We start from the raw sequence: 16902 nt of genomic DNA, 5'->3' as shown, positions 1-16902 counted from the left end.
TTCATTATGTTTATATTATAACCTACATATATCTGAGAATAAGGATGACCTCTGCTGTAGTTCCTGTTTCCTGCCGCTATAAAAGATAACATTTAACTCATTATCTTGTTCAAAGAGGAGAGCATGCACTTCAGCATAGCCTCTTATTGGCTGACCTGAGACAGATGTTGATTCAGGGTTTTTATTTTGTAGGAAATAAACCATTTAAGTGACAAAAAATAATAATAATTTGATTTAGTAGCTCCATAAAATACAGCAAACATCTAGGCCTGCATTGTTGGCACCTCCCCTGGATTTTAAAATGTCTTGAATTGAGATACAGACTCTACCAGCTGATTCAGTAATTCTCCATTAAGCTGGTTCCAGCTTTCTTCAACAGTAAGTGATGGATCAGCTCTGCGGGATGGAGCCACAAAACCAACTTTCCATCAATGAAAAGATAAAAGTGTCCGATCGGAGCGATCGGAGTTTCAGGCCAGACCGGCTACACAATGTTAAAGGTGGATTAATATAACATAGAAGAGAAGCACTGTAAGTCCTTAAAAGTGTTTTAAAGTGTTAACTTCTGTTAAAGTGTTAACTTCTGTTAAAGTGTTGACTTCTGACTCGTTGGTTCAACACACACATTCATTGCTTTCTTTGTGTCTCACACATTTCTTAAAACAAATAGACTCAGTGAGCCTGCTGCTGGAGGCAAATAAAGTTTAACCATCCCTGCTGACACGATCTCTAGAAGGCTGAATTATTCTAATACACCTCTCACCCTACAGTCGACATGTCCATATTGAAACTTTGGACATAAAATGGTCTTTTACGTGACTGCTAAGCTAGAAACCCTTAAATCCATGATGGTGTTGCTCTTTAATAGCCTCATCCAAATATTTGGAATATCAAACTTCCTCTTCACGACTAGCAGAGCTTGTTTCTCTGGTTTCATTTACAAGAAAAGCAAAACATAAAAGGAGCTACGACTGTCCTCACACAAACAACAGCAGCAGACTTACACAGGTACGTTCTCTCATTTCCTTTTGGATTCATTTTTGCTTACTTTCACTCACATGACTGATTACCCTCGTCTCTAATGCAGCATTTATTTTATATTTACATGAAAAATGATCTATAAGTCTGCAATATTACAGTTTTGACAAACGTAATCAGTTTAACTTTCTGACACAGGGAGAGGTGAGTATCATGAAACCTGTTTGTTGTCGTGTCGCACGCACTGCTTTAGATACTGGACTCGTTTCTGAGCCACACCTGACAACATAAATAAAATTCTGGTTTAAAAGAAGTGTAATGAATAAAATAAAAGCATGTTTGGTCATGGCTATAAAATATGCTTCACTTCTTTGTTAAAGAATTACTTAGTTTGCTTTGTTTAATTAATCCTCTGTAAACTGAGTGTTGAGCGATCCTTCCCTGTTATTTATCTGAAGCTGACAGGAGGCTTCAGCCAACAAGTTACAGATACAAGTTATTAGTGTGATTTTCTCTCTTTATGTCACAAAGTTAAAGCTGTTTGAGAAAACAACATTTCTCACTAACAAGCCTCTCTTAACACCCTCTTAATTAAAAGTAAACTCTAATATTAAAAAAGTATCTTTTGATTTCAACTGAAGAAAACAACATTTTAAAAAGCAATTGCATGAACAGTAAAAACAGTGACTTCTTAAATCTCCACAGGATGAAGATGTTTGGAAGAATGATGAGCTGCTGTGTGGCTCTCCTCCTGACCTTCAGCTCTGTGTCAGCTGTAAGACGAAAGCTCAACTCAATCACTGATCTGAGGTCAGTAGGCTTTGGCCAGTCTGTGCCTGAGCAGAGCCTCTGGTTGCTCCGCTGGTTTGCCAGTGAAATTGACATTGACATAAACGATGACATAAGTCTGATCTTTGACCCAAATAGTTTTGACACCATATATATATATATATATATATATATGGTGTCAAAACTATATATATATATATATATATATATATATATATATATATATATATATATATATATATATATATATATATATATATATATATATATATATATATATATATATATATATATATATATATATATATATATATATATATATATATATGGTGTCAAAACTATATATATATATATAGTTTTGACATATGGAAGGAGTTGTATATGGAAGGAGTTGTATATGGAAGGAGATCCAGTTTTGAGTCTGACTTGCAGCTCATCAATAACACCAACAATGCACAGGTGGATGGCAGGATTATATTAAATATGGAGCTGTCAGGCAGGAGGAAGAAAACACAAGTTCTGGGATGTAGTGAAGGACGGAGCAAAATGGCAGCACTTAAAGCTTCCTGCGGAAGTCTACCACCAGCTCCAGATCAACGCCAGTAAAACCAAGGAACTGGTGGTAGACTTCCGCAGGCACAAGCATTCTCCACTGCAACCACTGAACATCCAGGGTATGGACATTGAGGCTGTGGACAGCCACAGGTACCTTGGTGTTCATCTGAACAACAGACTGGACTGGACTCATAACTCAGACGCCCTCTACAGGAAAGGGCAGAGCAGGTTGTACCTGCTGCGGAGACTCAGGTCGTTTGGGGTGGAGGGCCCACTCCTGAAGACCTTCTATGACTCTGTAGTGGCTTCTGCTATCTTTTATGGCGTGGTCTGCTGGGGCGGCAGCATCTCTGCTGGGGACAGGAAGAGACTGAACAGGGTGATCCGAAGGGCCAGCTCTGTTCTAGGATGCCCTCTGGACCCAGTGGAGGTGGTGAGTGACAGGAGAATGGCGGCTAAGCTGTCATCCCTGATGGACAACATCTCCCACCCCATGCAGCAGACTGTGACAGCACTGAGCAGCTCCTTCAGTGGGAGACTGCGGCACCCACGGTGTGGGACGGAGAGATTTCGCAGGTCTTTCCTCCCCACTGCTGTCAGACTCCATAATAAAGACTTTAACTGAACAAACACACACATCCACACATGTGCAATAACACTAAGTGCAATAATCCTTTCTGGCATCGTTGTATTTTTACTCAGTTGTATATAGCATTCGTATTCTATTTTTATCTTATTGTATATTTTTATTCTATTTTATTCTACTGTATATAGTATATTATTTTATTCTATTCTGTACAGCTGTGTACTGTATTTATTCTTATTGTATTCTAATTTTTGCGTCATAACTTTTGCACTGTCCACTTCCTGCTGTGACAAAACAAATTTCCCACGTGTGGGACTAATAAAGGTTATCTTATCTTATCTTATCTTAACTAACATTTTGTCAGTGTTTAAAAGCAAATAAACAGAATCAGTTTTGGGAGGGAAAAGATGAATTTCTATAGCAGATAATTAAATAATAATGTGTGCTGTATTGATCCCCGTGGGGAAATTACTTTTCCCCATTTTACTCATTCACTCAGTGAAGCAGTGGGCAGGCACGCAGGGAGCAGTGTGTAGGGACGGTATCTTGCTCAGGGGTACCTCAGGGTAGCCGTTCAGTGGATTCGAACCCCCGACCTTCTGATCATGTGGCAACCACTCGACCTTCTGACCTATCTAATTAAAACATGCTTAAAAGGTAAAAATTCATTGGGCTGTAGTGGAGTCCTAGCTGGGCTTTATGTTTGACACCCCTGATCTACAGAGACTGTAAAACTTTACTGCTTGGAGATGTTTCATGAGGTTATGGTACTACGGTGGCCCCTAGAGACAAAGCATGTACAAACTCCAAAACACGTGCAAACTGTCCTGTGGTCTCAGCCTCAGATACTTATCAAATCACACAAAGCTCTTGTAGAAACAAACAAACAAATGAACAAAAGATGTTCTCCTTCATTTCTGTCAAACAAAGTTGTATGACACGTTTCCAGCGGTTAGTATCATGGTTGCTAGGCAACCTGGGAAGCGCAACGGAGACTAGAGCGTCCTATACAGCCCATGTTTGCAACAAACTTGCCGTTTATTTTGCAAATCGAGCTCAACACTGCCCCTAGCGTCCTGGAGCACTTCCGTTGTGTTTTGGAATTTGCATGTGTTTTGGAGTTTGTGCGTGCTTTGTCTCTAGTGGCCACTGTACAGATCAGGTTTAATCCTGTAACATTATTTTGACAGCTTCAGACACACTGACTCTGAGATCTTTGTTGACTTTGAACAGCAAGTAAACAAAGAGCAAATGCCTGGAAAGTAAACTCCTCCTCCTTTATGATGTCATGGTTAAGTATTAAAGGTGGATTGATATAACAACATAGAGGCCTTTTTTAGTCCTTAATAAAGCTCTATGGCGTCACTCACTACTAAAGTATTGACTTCTGACTCATTGGTCTATTGTAGCCATTCATTTAAATACATCTATGCCAACATTTACATTTTTTCCTTTATGTCTCACAGATTCCTTAGAAGAAGAAAAAAGAACTCAGTGGACCAGCTGGTGCAGGCAAATCCAGTTTATTTAACCCTGCTGACACGATTTCTATAGGGCAGAATTACTGACAGTGTTCCTTGCAGCTGTTGAAGGACTTTAAAAGCACAGAAACATGATGATCGTAGAATATAGATTCATTGTGGGCATTGTGCGTCACAGGTTCGTTTGTTTTTTCCGTCTAAAGAGTGCAGTCCAGTGAAACAGTGGAGCTCATGAATAATATTTAATCAAAGACAGGACTGAAAGACATCTTAAATCACTGCTGAGTAGGCTGCAGTGGATGGGCAGCGCATAAAGTTCTCCCATTAAACATCTTAGTTTGATAAAAGAAGGACCTTTTTTTTTAAAAGGAAAACTACTGGCGGCAGCTAGCGTTACCTCTTAGCCTCCTGGTATCAATGATAAAATCCTAGTGGAATTAGTCATTGCATTTACAAGACTTCTAGAAAATGTGACCTCTGACCTCTGATGTTTTAGTAAAAACATTCAAATAAAAAATGACGCAAACTTTTAGTTGAAGTTTGATATAATGAAACTAAAAGTTTGAGTTGTATTTTTATCAATTTCCTCCTTTATTTTATTTTATTTTATTTTTCTCTGTCTTCCTTGTTTAAAATACTTTTGGAAAAGCAATAAATAAATCTTTGGGGGGAAAAAGTTTGAGTTGTAACACAATCACATCTTTCTACATATGACGGCAGAAAGATATAAGATTATATGATGACAGCAATGATAGAACACCTTTAAACGATGAAAACCTGAATTACCAAACAAATCATACAAGAAAACGCTGCCATTAAAAACATCTGTACACTATTTGAAATTCATTTGTAACCAGCTTCTAGATTACAGACACTACTGCAATCTCTCACCCTGCAGTCCGGCAGACACGTCCATATTCAAACTTTGGACCTAAACCTGCTCGTAAAAAGATCAATAATTTGCATTTATGTGACTGCTAAACTACTACTGGTGTTGCTCTTTGATAGCCTCATCTAAATAGCTGGATTATCAAACTTCCTCTTGACGACAAGCGGAGCTTATTGCTCTGGTTTCATTTACCAGGAAACGCAAAACATAAAGGGAGCTACGACTGTCCTCACACAAACAGCAGCAGCAGACTTACACAGGTACGTTCTCTCATTTCCTGGTGGATTCATTTTTACTTACTGTCACTCACATGACTTTACCTTCGTCTCTAATGCAGCATTTATTCTACATTTAAAGATACAATGAAGTGGGTTTAACATGGAGTCAATTACATTGCACTTAGTCCACCTTCTCTTAAATTACAAGCACACTCATTCACATAAAAATGATCTATTCATCTGCAGTATTACAGTTTTAAACAATATAATTAGTTTAACTTTCTGAGAAAGGGAGAGGCGAATATCATGAAACCAGAGCCAAACCTGACAACATAAATAAGTAAAACTCTGGGTTAACAAAAGTGTAATGAATAAGTGGGGAAAATAAAAGCATGTTTGGTCATGGCTATAAAATATGCTTCACCTCTTTGTTAAAGAATTACTTAGTTTGCTTTGTTTAATAAATCCTCTGTAAACTGAGTGTTGAGCGATCCTTCCCTGTTATTTATCTGAAGCTGACAGGAGGCTTCAGCCAACAAGTTACAGATACAAGTTATTAGTGTGATTTTCTCTCTTTATGTCACAAAGTTAAAGCTGTTTGAGAAAACAACATTTCTCACTAACAAGCCTCTCTTAACACCCTCTTAATTAAAAGTAAACTCTAACATTAAAAAAGTAACTTTTGATTTCAACTGAAGAAAGCTAAATTTTAAAATGCAATTCCAACCCATGATGGATGGTATAAACCAGAGAGGAGACAAACAATTAAAACCTGTTTCAGTGTTTGTGTGGCTGAATGACTATCAAATTATAAACTAGGAATAAATTTAAAGCTGTCTTAATCATTAATAATCTGTTAATCACTTTTTGCAGTCAACACAAAAAAAACATGTAACGAATGTCAGAATATAAAGTATGCATGAACAATAAAAACAGTGACTTCTTAAATCTCTACAGGATGAAGATGTTTGGAAGAATGATGAGCTGCTGTGTGGCTCTCCTCCTGACCTTCAGCTCTGTGTCAGCTGTAAGACGAAAGCTCAACTCAATCACTGATCTGAGGTCAGTAGGCTTTGGCCAGTCTGTGCCCGAGTACAGCCTCTGCTTGCTCCACTGGTTTGCAACCACAGTTGACTTTGACAATAACAACATCATCCTGCTGACCTTTGACCCAAACCGTGGTGATTATGGCTCACATCATTATCGCAACGATGAACAGCTGTTAGACCCACTGCCCAGGGGATACCGATACTACACTGTCGGTAACATCTACCAAGATGCATCACTGGAACTTCCAGATTATGTCGTGGAGTCGGACATTGAGGAAAGTAACAGGGCTCGCATTATAATTAGAGTCAGGGGGCGCAACGCAGTACGGACAATAGACCAAGTCTATATCACACAGCATTATGAGCCATATGAAGCTCGAGGGACAGAGTATGATCCACAACATACATATCGGGTCACTACCTGCCTTCTAAGAGTGTTGAGAAAGTTTTCCTTGCATCTCAATAACATCAACTCACTGGCTCTCAGAAACAGAGTTCATGACTCCCAGCTATCAGAGATAAGAAACATGTGGGGGGACCTCGCTTGTGTTGGACTGTTGTTGTTTATTGTGATCCCAGAAAAATATTCCTCTCACAAACGCAACAACAGACGTCAGCCAGCACCAAGAAGCAACACACAAAGTTATGTTGTGGTCAATATCCCAGAGAGCAGGGAAAATGGTGACTCTGTCGTCCTGGACACGTACAACTCTGATCCTTGGCATTACACATCTCCCTCACGAAGAGACAGGTGCAATGAGAAAAACTGGGTTCAGTGTTTATTCTGTTGTTGTTTTCTAACAATAATTTTTTCAGTCTTTCTTATTATATACCTTGTCTCACGACTTTAATTTGTTTCGTGACGGAGCTAATAAGTCAAATCATTCGTATGTCAAAGCAATTTTCCCCACTGACATGAATTGAAATGCCATTAATCCGTTCATGACCCGAAAAAACATTGAGAAAGGAATTTGTTGCATGTTTTTCAATAAGAAAAATCTACTTATAAATAACAAATATTATATAAAAACACAATAAAATTTAATGCACTGCAATAATCTGGTCTTATTAAGTATAATATACTTCATTATGGTGCAGAGTGTAGAAGTTTGATTATTTCTGTAGTTTTGAAAACACTGTTCAATAAAATATATTTTCATGTGTGTGATGGTCATTTTGTGATGTGTCGTAACTGCCTTGACACAAAAGTCGTATTTGATATAATAGTTAATGTTTTCAATAATACAAATTTCCTGGAGATCTGCTGACCTAAAACCAACACGATTCACTTGATTCAAATCCATCTCTGACTGTTTGTTGCAGGACTTTCATGATTCACAACTTAGTGTATAAAAAACAGCAGATAAGATATGTGGCCGACAATAAGAGAAGTAACAAGGATTTTATTATAATTACAGTCAAGGAGCAAATTGAGGCATTGATAACAGACCAAATGTGCATCACACAGCATTATGAGACATGAAAATCAGCGTATGAGGTCTAATCCAGAGCATACATATCAGCTCACTACCAACCTGCTGAAGGAGATCAGAGAGTTTTCTGTGGAAGAAAATGACATGAGCTGACTGATGGAAGCAGTGCTGATGATTCCAGCTGAGGCAGATCAGAAACACATGGGGTGACTTTTCTTGTCTTTGACTGTTTTTCTTTATTGTTTCTGAGGAAAAGTATTCCTCTCACAAACACAACAACAGACCTCAGCCTGCAGCAGGAAGGAGCACACAACGTTTTTTGTGGTCAGACTGTGAGCCCCTCTCAAGTGACTGAACTCCTCTTCCTATTTGTAAGGGAGAGGCCAACCACCTTTCACAAAAAGCTTATTTCTGCAGTCTCGTTCTTTCGGTCACTACTCAAAGCTCGTGACCATAGGTTGAGAGTAGGGATGTAGACAACTAGTAAATTGACAGTTTTGCTTATACCCTCAGCTCTGACAACCTCACATGTTATACTGATCCTGACTCTGGACAGAGGAGACTCTTCATTGACAGTAGTTACCACGCTGACACCTGACGCATCGTCAATCCTGAGATACTACTTCATTGAAAACAATGGGCGAGGGCAGCTCAGCTCATAGTATCAACTTATTTTACTTCCTTACTTACAGCTCAATAAACAAGGTCTGCAGCTAGATACATCCAAGGTGTTAGCTCCATGTATAGTTATTCAATGTTTTATTTTGAAAAGCCTCAAAAGGATATGGTGCGACACGATGGTTTTACCATCGTTGTTGCACAAACCGATGCATAAAACAGTCTCATCCATCCAGAGTGTTTTTTAAAATATAAGAAAAATAGACAACTCCAAGAAGAAATTAAGAAAGCCACTACACAAGGTGACTTCTTTACATTTTTATTTTTTACTTGTAGGCCAGAAACTGCTAGAGAACATTTATCAGGGTTACTCTATATTATGTTAGGAGGAACTGAAAAGTACAAGCGTTCAGTGTCTCAATAAGCAAAGTTGTTTTGTAGAACATATCCAAATATTATACAAATTTCTGGGCATGATTTTCAGAGCCTTTCCCCTGTCCTACCAGGCATAGTGCATGTTTAAAGGTGTTATGATCCAAACGAGTGTCTGGTGTTTTTCAGCTTGGTTCCTGTTTTGCTGTGTCCATCCGTGAAGGTTCCACACCTGCATCTTCCACCTGTAACCCATCAGCGCCAATCAGCAGGATGACATTTAAGACCAACTCATCCCTCCATTCATCACCAGTTCATCAGCTACCTCACGGTGGTAACTAGGTCTTCATGTCTCTTGTTATTCATCTGCTGATCATTCCATGTACACCAGTAGTCCTGCTGTGATAATACAGAGCCCTGTGTAAAATATACAGGGAGTGCAGAATTATTAGGCAAGTTGTATTTTTGAGGAATAATGTTATTATTGAACAACAACCATGTTCTCAATGAACCCAAAAAACTCATTAATATCAAAGCTGAATGTTTTTGGAAGTAGTTTTTAGTTTGTTTTTAGTTTTAGCTATTTTAGGGGGATATCTGTGTGTGCAGGTGACTATTACTGTGCATAATTATTAGGCAACTTAACAAAAAACAAATATATACCCATTTCAATTATTTATTTTTACCAGTGAAACCAATATAACATCTCCACATTCACAAATATACATTTCTGACATTCAAAAACAAAACAAAAACAAATCAGCGACCAATATAGCCACCTTTCTTTGCAAGGACACTCAAAAGCCTGCCATCCATGGATTCTGTCAGTGTTTTGATCTGTTCACCATCAACATTGCGTGCAGCAGCAACCACAGCCTCCCAGACACTGTTCAGAGAGGTGTACTGTTTTCCCTCCTTGTAAATCTCACATTTGATGATGGACCACAGGTTCTCAATGGGGTTCAGATCAGGTGAACAAGGAGGCCATGTCATTAGTTTTTCTTCTTTTATACCCTTTCTTGCCAGCCACGCTGTGGAGTACTTGGACGCGTGTGATGGAGCATTGTCCTGCATGAAAATCATGTTTTTCTTGAAGGATGCAGACTTCTTCCTGTACCACTGCTTGAAGAAGGTGTCTTCCAGAAACTGGCAGTAGGACTGGGAGTTGAGCTTGACTCCATCCTCAACCCGAAAAGGCCCCACAAGCTCATCTTTGATGATACCAGCCCAAACCAGTACTCCACCTCCACCTTGCTGGCGTCTGAGTCGGACTGGAGCTCTCTGCCCTTTACCAATCCAGCCACGGGCCCATCCATCTGGCCCATCAAGACTCACTCTCATTTCATCAGTCCATAAAACCTTAGAAAAACCAGTCTTGAGATATTTCTTGGCCCAGTCTTGACGTTTCAGCTTGTGTGTCTTGTTCAGTGGTGGTCGTCTTTCAGCCTTTCTTACCTTGGCCATGTCTCTGAGTATTGCACACCTTGTGCTTTTGGGCACTCCAGTGATGTTGCAGCTCTGAAATATGGCCAAACTGGTGGCAAGTGGCATCTTGGCAGCTGCACGCTTGACTTTTCTCAGTTCATGGGCAGTTATTTTGCGCCTTGGTTTTTCCACACGCTTCTTGCGACCCTGTTGACTATTTTGAATGAAACGCTTGATTTTTCGATGATCACGCTTCAGAAGCTTTGCAATTTTGAGACTGCTGCATCCCTCTGCAAGATATCTCACTATTTTTGACTTTTCTGAGCCTGCCAAGTCCTTCTTTTGACCCATTTTGCCAAAGGAAAGGAAGTTGCCTAATAATTATGCACACCTGATATAGGGTGTTGATGTCATTAGACCACACCCCTTCTCATTACAGAGATGCACATCACCTAATATGCTTAATTGGTAGTAGGCTTTCGAGCCTATACAGCTTGGAGTAAGACAACATGCATGAAGAGGATGATGTGGACAAAATACTCATTTGCCTAATAATTCTGCACTCCCTGTACACTTTCACCTCCAACTAACCATCCTCTGTGATTGATTTGAGGAGATGTATGTTATTACTGGGAGATATCTCAAAATACTCCTTAACTGCAGATAGTTTTTGGTGGCTCCATAATGTTCTTACCATCTTGTTGCAAACTTGTAATGATCATCATCAGAATCAGCTCAGATCCTGATCAAACAAAAAACTAATTTGCGTGTCTTTTTCAACGGCTCACATAGTGAGCCGTTGAAAAAGTCATTTCAGAAAAACAGGGCTTTGTTTACTAGCCTCTCAGCCCAAGAAAAATGGACATAAGACTGCTGGATTATTGTACACCTTTTATATATGTGTAATAAAATTCTATGATATTGACATAACACAGTTATCAATGTGGGACTGTTTTGGCTTCTGACTGATAGCTACTGTGTTTCAGCTACTGTTTTGCCTACACTACAGCCTTATTTTTAGAATTGTTCCCAGATGTGTTATTTAAGTACTTTCATGTTCATAAATGTAGTCAGTCACTATTAAGACATGAATTTCTTGCATTTGTACAAACAATTATGTAACACTCAGCAGCCATGCCTGATCTTCATCCCTGCATCATATTCAGCAGGGAGCTCTACTTTCTCTCTGAGGCTGAAGAATAGTGTGGTACCTTGTTTTCTCTTCCTTAGCTGTTAATCTGCTGTAATTCTAATTTCTTACAGTTCTGTTACAATATTGGTTCCTGTTTCTGCCTTATTTTTGTGTACATTTTCTCTTTTTCAATCCATATTGCTTTGACGCTTTGATGGCTTTCTACCTGCATGTTTCTCTTGTATAACCTTCCTATATAATTTGTGCTTGATTCAATTTTTTAGAGCAACAAACATGTCGTGTTGTGTTCTGTGCTGGACTTTTTTTGTTGAAGGAGTTCTAAAATCCTTTACATTAATTTAATGGACAGCTCTTGTGCTGCTGACTAATGCTTATTTTTAATCAGGTGCAACAGCTTGTTAAGGCCTACAATACCCTTGGGTTGTAGTGATGGGTTTCTGTCTAAATGTAGATGACTGGACAAAGGATCTGTCCTCCAAACTCTTCTATACTGGTGATCACCTGGAAAATTGTTAAAACAAACACGGTGGATCAGCTGGTGTAGGTAAATGCAGTTAATTCAACCATGCTGACATGATTTATAGAAGGCTGAATTACTCCACTGCAGTCTCTGACCCTAAAGTCGGGCAGACACGCCCATATTCAAATTTTGGACATAAACTGTCACGGCTCACGGGGCAAGCTGTGTGGAGGGTGAGAATTAGGACCCAAGATGCAGGCACTGGCTGACATGCAAGTGAACTTTAATGAAGGCGAGTGACATACAAACAAAAGGTGGAGATGGTACGAACAAAACTAGCACACCTAAACTGGGAAATACTAAGAACCAAAGTAACAAACCTGAAGGAGACAAAGAGCAGAGCAACACGGGGCATGATAAGCAGGGAGAAACGTACGGAGGAAATGCGGGGAGACAACACAGACGAACCAGCAACAAGCAGAAGAACACACAGAGCTCATATACACAAAGGAGCAGCTGGGATTAATTGGACATAAGGAGACAAGGGGAAGCAAAACTAGGACATGACGCTGTCAAAATAAAACAGGAAATGACATCAACACAGAGACACAATACTAACACAGTACAGAGGGAACACAGAAACCAAAACCTCAGAATTAAATTGAAACAAAAGATAATAACAATCAAAACAAAACCACTGAGTCCATAGACTCAGGACCATGACATAAACCTGCTAGTAAAAAGATCAATAATCTGCTTTTATGTGACAGCTAAACTAGAAACACTTAAATCCATGAGGGTGTTGCTTTGTAATTGTCTTATCTAAATAGCTGGATAATCAACATTCCTCTTCACGACTAGCAGAGCTTGTTGTTTTGGTTTCATTTACCAAGAAAAGCAAAACATAAAGGGAGTTAGAACTGTCTTCACACAAATGGCAGCAGCAGACTTACACAGGTAAGTTCTCTCATTTCCTGGTGGATTAATTTTTACTTATTTTCACTCACATTACTTTACCCTATATTATTCTGTATTTAAGATTCAATGAGGTGGGTTTAACATGGAGTGGATTACATTGCACTTAGTCAACACAAACAAATAAACTCTGGGTTGACAGAAGTGTAATGGATAAGTTGGGGAAATACAAGGATGTTCGCTAATGGCTGTAAAATATGCTTCACTTCTTTGTTAAAGAATTATTTAGTTTGCTTTGTTTGATTAATCCTCTGTAAACTGAGTGTTGAGCGATCCTTCCCTGTTATTTATCTGAAGCTGACAGGAGACTTCAGCCAACAAGTTACAGATACAAGTTATTAGTGTGATTTTCTCTCTTTATGTCACAAAGTTAAAGCTCTTTGATATTAAATATTTAAAAACTAACTTTTGATTTCAATTGAAGAAAGCAAAATTTTAATTAATTTTTTTTTTTTTAAATGCAATTCCAACCCATGATGGATGGTATTAACCAGAGAGGAGACAAACAAGTAAAACCTGTTTCAGAGTTTGTGTGGCTGAATGACTATCAAATTATAAACTGGGAATACATTTAATAAAGCTGTCTTAATCATTAACATCTCTTAATCACTTTATGCAGTCATTACATAATTATTTGATGCTTCACTGGTAAAAAAACATGTAACAAATGTCAGAATATAAAGTATGAACAATAAAAACAGTGACTTCTTAAATCTCTCCAGGATGAAGATGTTTGGAAGAATGATGAGCTGCTGTGTGGCTCTCCTCCTGACCTTCAGCTCTGTGTCAGCTGTAGGACGAGCGCTCAACTCAATCACTGATCTGAGGTCAGTAGGCTTTGGCCAGTCTGTGCCTGAGCAGAGCCTCCGGTTGCTCCACTGGTTTGCCAATGAAATTGACATTGACATAAACGGTGACATAAGTCTGACCTTTGACCCAACTGGTTATGATTATGGCTCACATCGATATCGCAACGATGAACAGCTGTTAGACCCACTGCCGAGGGGATATCACTACTACAGTCTTGGTAATATCCATCGAGAAGGATCGCTGCAGCTTCCACATCATGTCACTCATCTCCAATCAGAGCACGAGGACGGTAACAGGGCTCGGATCGTAATCAGAGTCAGGGAGCAGAATGTAGGACGGCGAACTTCACAGATAATAGACCGAGTCTATATCACACAGCATTATGAGACATCTGAACATCGAGGGACAGATTATGATCCACAACATACATATCAGGTCACTAATAACCTCTTAAGAGCTATCAGAAAGTTTTCCATTAACAATGATAACATCAATTTACTGATGTCTCTCAGAGACCACTTTAGAAGCAGCGCTAATGATTCCCAGTTATTAGAGATGAGAAACACGTGGGGACAACTTGCTTGTCTTGGACTGTTGTTGTTTATTGTGATCCCAGAAAAATATTCCTCTCATGAACACAACAACAGACGTCAGCCAGCACCAAGAAGCAACACACAAAGTGATGCTGTGGTCAATATCACAGAGAGCAACCAAAACAATACTAATTTGAATTTGAATGTTTGTTCTGTCATCTGTGTTGTCATAATTGTTTTTATTTTTCTCATTGTTGGTCTTCCATACTGGGCATCTAAACATTAATTTAACTACAATCAGTGTCAACACACAGATTAAATTGAACTTTTCTATTACAGTGTACTGCCACTGACTGCAAACCCTTGAGCAAACAGTATTTCACCATTAATCTTTTTGTTGGGCCAATTTTGTTTAATCTGCCTATGCTTCCTTTAATAGAGGGTGGCTTATCATGACTATGATGATACACTGATTTAAAGCTGTAACTGAGTCAGCTTTTTTGAGAAGAAACTGCTAATTTATGGATTTATTTCTTGTTTGACTCTTGCCATGCTCTTTTTGAAGTAGAGCTTGTCACCTGGTGGTGCCTTAATGTGAAACAAAGACGGTGATATGACGATTAGTTGCTCTGTTGCCCACTGCTCAAACAAATTGCCTCAGATTTTTTCCAGATTTGTCTTTTTCTATTTTCATAATCATGTAATTTTTTAATTTACACCACATCATATTTCACAACTTTACTGTAAAAGGGTTTATTCATCATATAGTAAACAGTTAGTTTGATCTCACATTGTGTGTGATTAAAAAGAAAAACAAATTACAACCAGAAGACTAGAACTGCTGCATAAAATTGATAATAATTATTCCCCCAAATGTTTGAGATGTAAGGTGACAGATGGTGATCTCCTGCACATGCTGTGGAATTGCCCAGTGATAGAAGAGTTCTGGAGATGGGCCATTGAAATAATCTCAAGGGTAATGGGGATCCAAATCGAACTGGACCCAAAACTATGGATTCTAGGTGACACAGGTTCTATTAATGTGAATTATCATAAGAAATATTTTATTTTACTTGCGAGTACTGCAGTGAAAAAATGTATTCTGTTACATTGGAAATCTGAAAATTCTCCAACACTGAGACACTGGATTAATGAGCTAGCGTCCTACTGCACACCTGAGAAGATATCGTATAGTGTAAAAGGGAAATATGGAACCTTTGAAAAAATTTGGGGCCCCTTCCTGGCAGTACTACCGTCTTTGAACCTAATAGATCATAGAGATGACGCAAATCCCCCTGGGTCTGCCTTGATTTGATCCCCGGTTAGGTCCTCCTGATTCGATTTCCTGAATGCTGCAGTTTTATCGTGGGGGATGTTGATTCCTGTGCATGATAGTTTCTATAGATAGGTGTAAATATGGGCTGTCTGGATACACGAATGTGATGAGGTTGAAAGCCATACAGGGGTAATGGGGTGGGGGGATGGTGGGAGGGGTTCACATGATGTGTTTTCTGTTTTGCTCACTTTTTTTCTTCTTTGTTTTTTTTTTTGTTTGTTTGCTTTTAAAAAAATCTGTAATTATCAGTGTTGTTTTGCTGTTATTATTATTTTTTATTTTTTATTATTATTATTATTATTATTATTATGCTTGTATTTTCTGTGTTTGGTTTTCGAATGTCTGAGGTTATCCTTGAAAGGCATAGATACAAGTTGTGAGTTTTCTGTTTGTTTTTTTTGCTTTGTTTGTTTGTTTATTTGTTTTTGTTTGTTTTCCAATTTAAAATGAAAATAAAGCTTGGGGATAAAAAGAAGACTAGAATTGCTGGCATATTATTATGACTCCATGTCCTGAGAATCAGGCAGCTACAACACTTTGGTACAACCAGTTGAATGACAGTTATTCCATTGTACACTTTGTCTCGATGTGTTTAACTTCACCTGCTGTGCTATATTTGTAAACCTTCAAAATCTACCTGTAGAAACAGTTGAAATTATTTTCACATAAATACAAACTTCAAACAGTGGACCATGAAGGGCTCAGAGTCTTCAGGGTTTCACTCCTGCACAGGTGTTAAATTTATTTTTAGGATGCAAGACTAGAGTAAAAACTGTCAGTGACCAACACATCTTTAACAGGGGCTGAAGAAGACGTCAGAATATTATATTGAAATGGTGTTTCCTTGCTTGGACTGAAAACCTGAAAGACTTAGATGCCGGTCCCACATTATACAATTAAAACTGCATTCATCAAAACATCAGATAACACCAAACAACAAGACACTGTGTGATGTAAATGAAAAGTTTACAAGTTCAATAAATTAATGTATTGTGGCATATGTATTTGTAAAAGTTTCACCTTTGGGATTAGAATATTTCACTGAGTCGCACAAATGTATTTACAATGTCTGTGACACACAATTTACTGCAAATCACACCAAATCAACACCTGAAAAAACAGGTCCCTGTTGTGGTTGTGATACCTGCTACAAGCAGTGTTTAATGTTAGGACGGGCAAGTGTTTTCAGAACAAGTGCATAAACCCCACTTTGCGTGGATCCCTGATCTTCTTTCCAGCAAA

At 38.6% G+C, this 16902-nt stretch overlaps 2 protein-coding genes across 2 annotated transcripts; both read left to right on the top strand.

Moving 5' to 3' along the window:
- Positions 1-5033: 5033 nt before the first annotated feature.
- LOC146671491 (uncharacterized) lies at positions 5034-7570 on the top strand. The gene is made up of 2 exons (XM_085403711.1): positions 5034-5538; positions 6454-7570. Exon 2 carries the CDS (start codon positions 6455-6457, stop codon positions 7394-7396), a length of 942 nt encoding a protein of 313 aa, XP_085259837.1. The 5' UTR covers positions 5034-5538; position 6454; the 3' UTR covers positions 7397-7570.
- Positions 7571-12911: 5341 nt separating this feature from the next.
- On the top strand, positions 12912-14610 carry LOC146671490 (uncharacterized). The gene is made up of 2 exons (XM_085405011.1): positions 12912-12963; positions 13704-14610. The coding sequence occupies exons 1-2, from the start codon at positions 12941-12943 to the stop codon at positions 14608-14610; spliced, it is 930 nt and encodes a 309-aa protein (XP_085261137.1). The 5' UTR covers positions 12912-12940.
- The last annotated feature ends 2292 nt before the right edge of the window (positions 14611-16902 follow it).

Source organism: Rhamphochromis longiceps, linkage group LG4, assembly GCF_057381845.1.
Source record: "Rhamphochromis longiceps isolate RC_006_pf linkage group LG4, R_longiceps_female_GT1.1, whole genome shotgun sequence".
NCBI lineage: Eukaryota > Metazoa > Chordata > Actinopteri > Cichliformes > Cichlidae > Rhamphochromis > Rhamphochromis longiceps.
The sequence above is the reverse complement of the archived record's forward strand: the minus strand, read 5'-3'. Positions and strand labels throughout refer to the sequence as shown.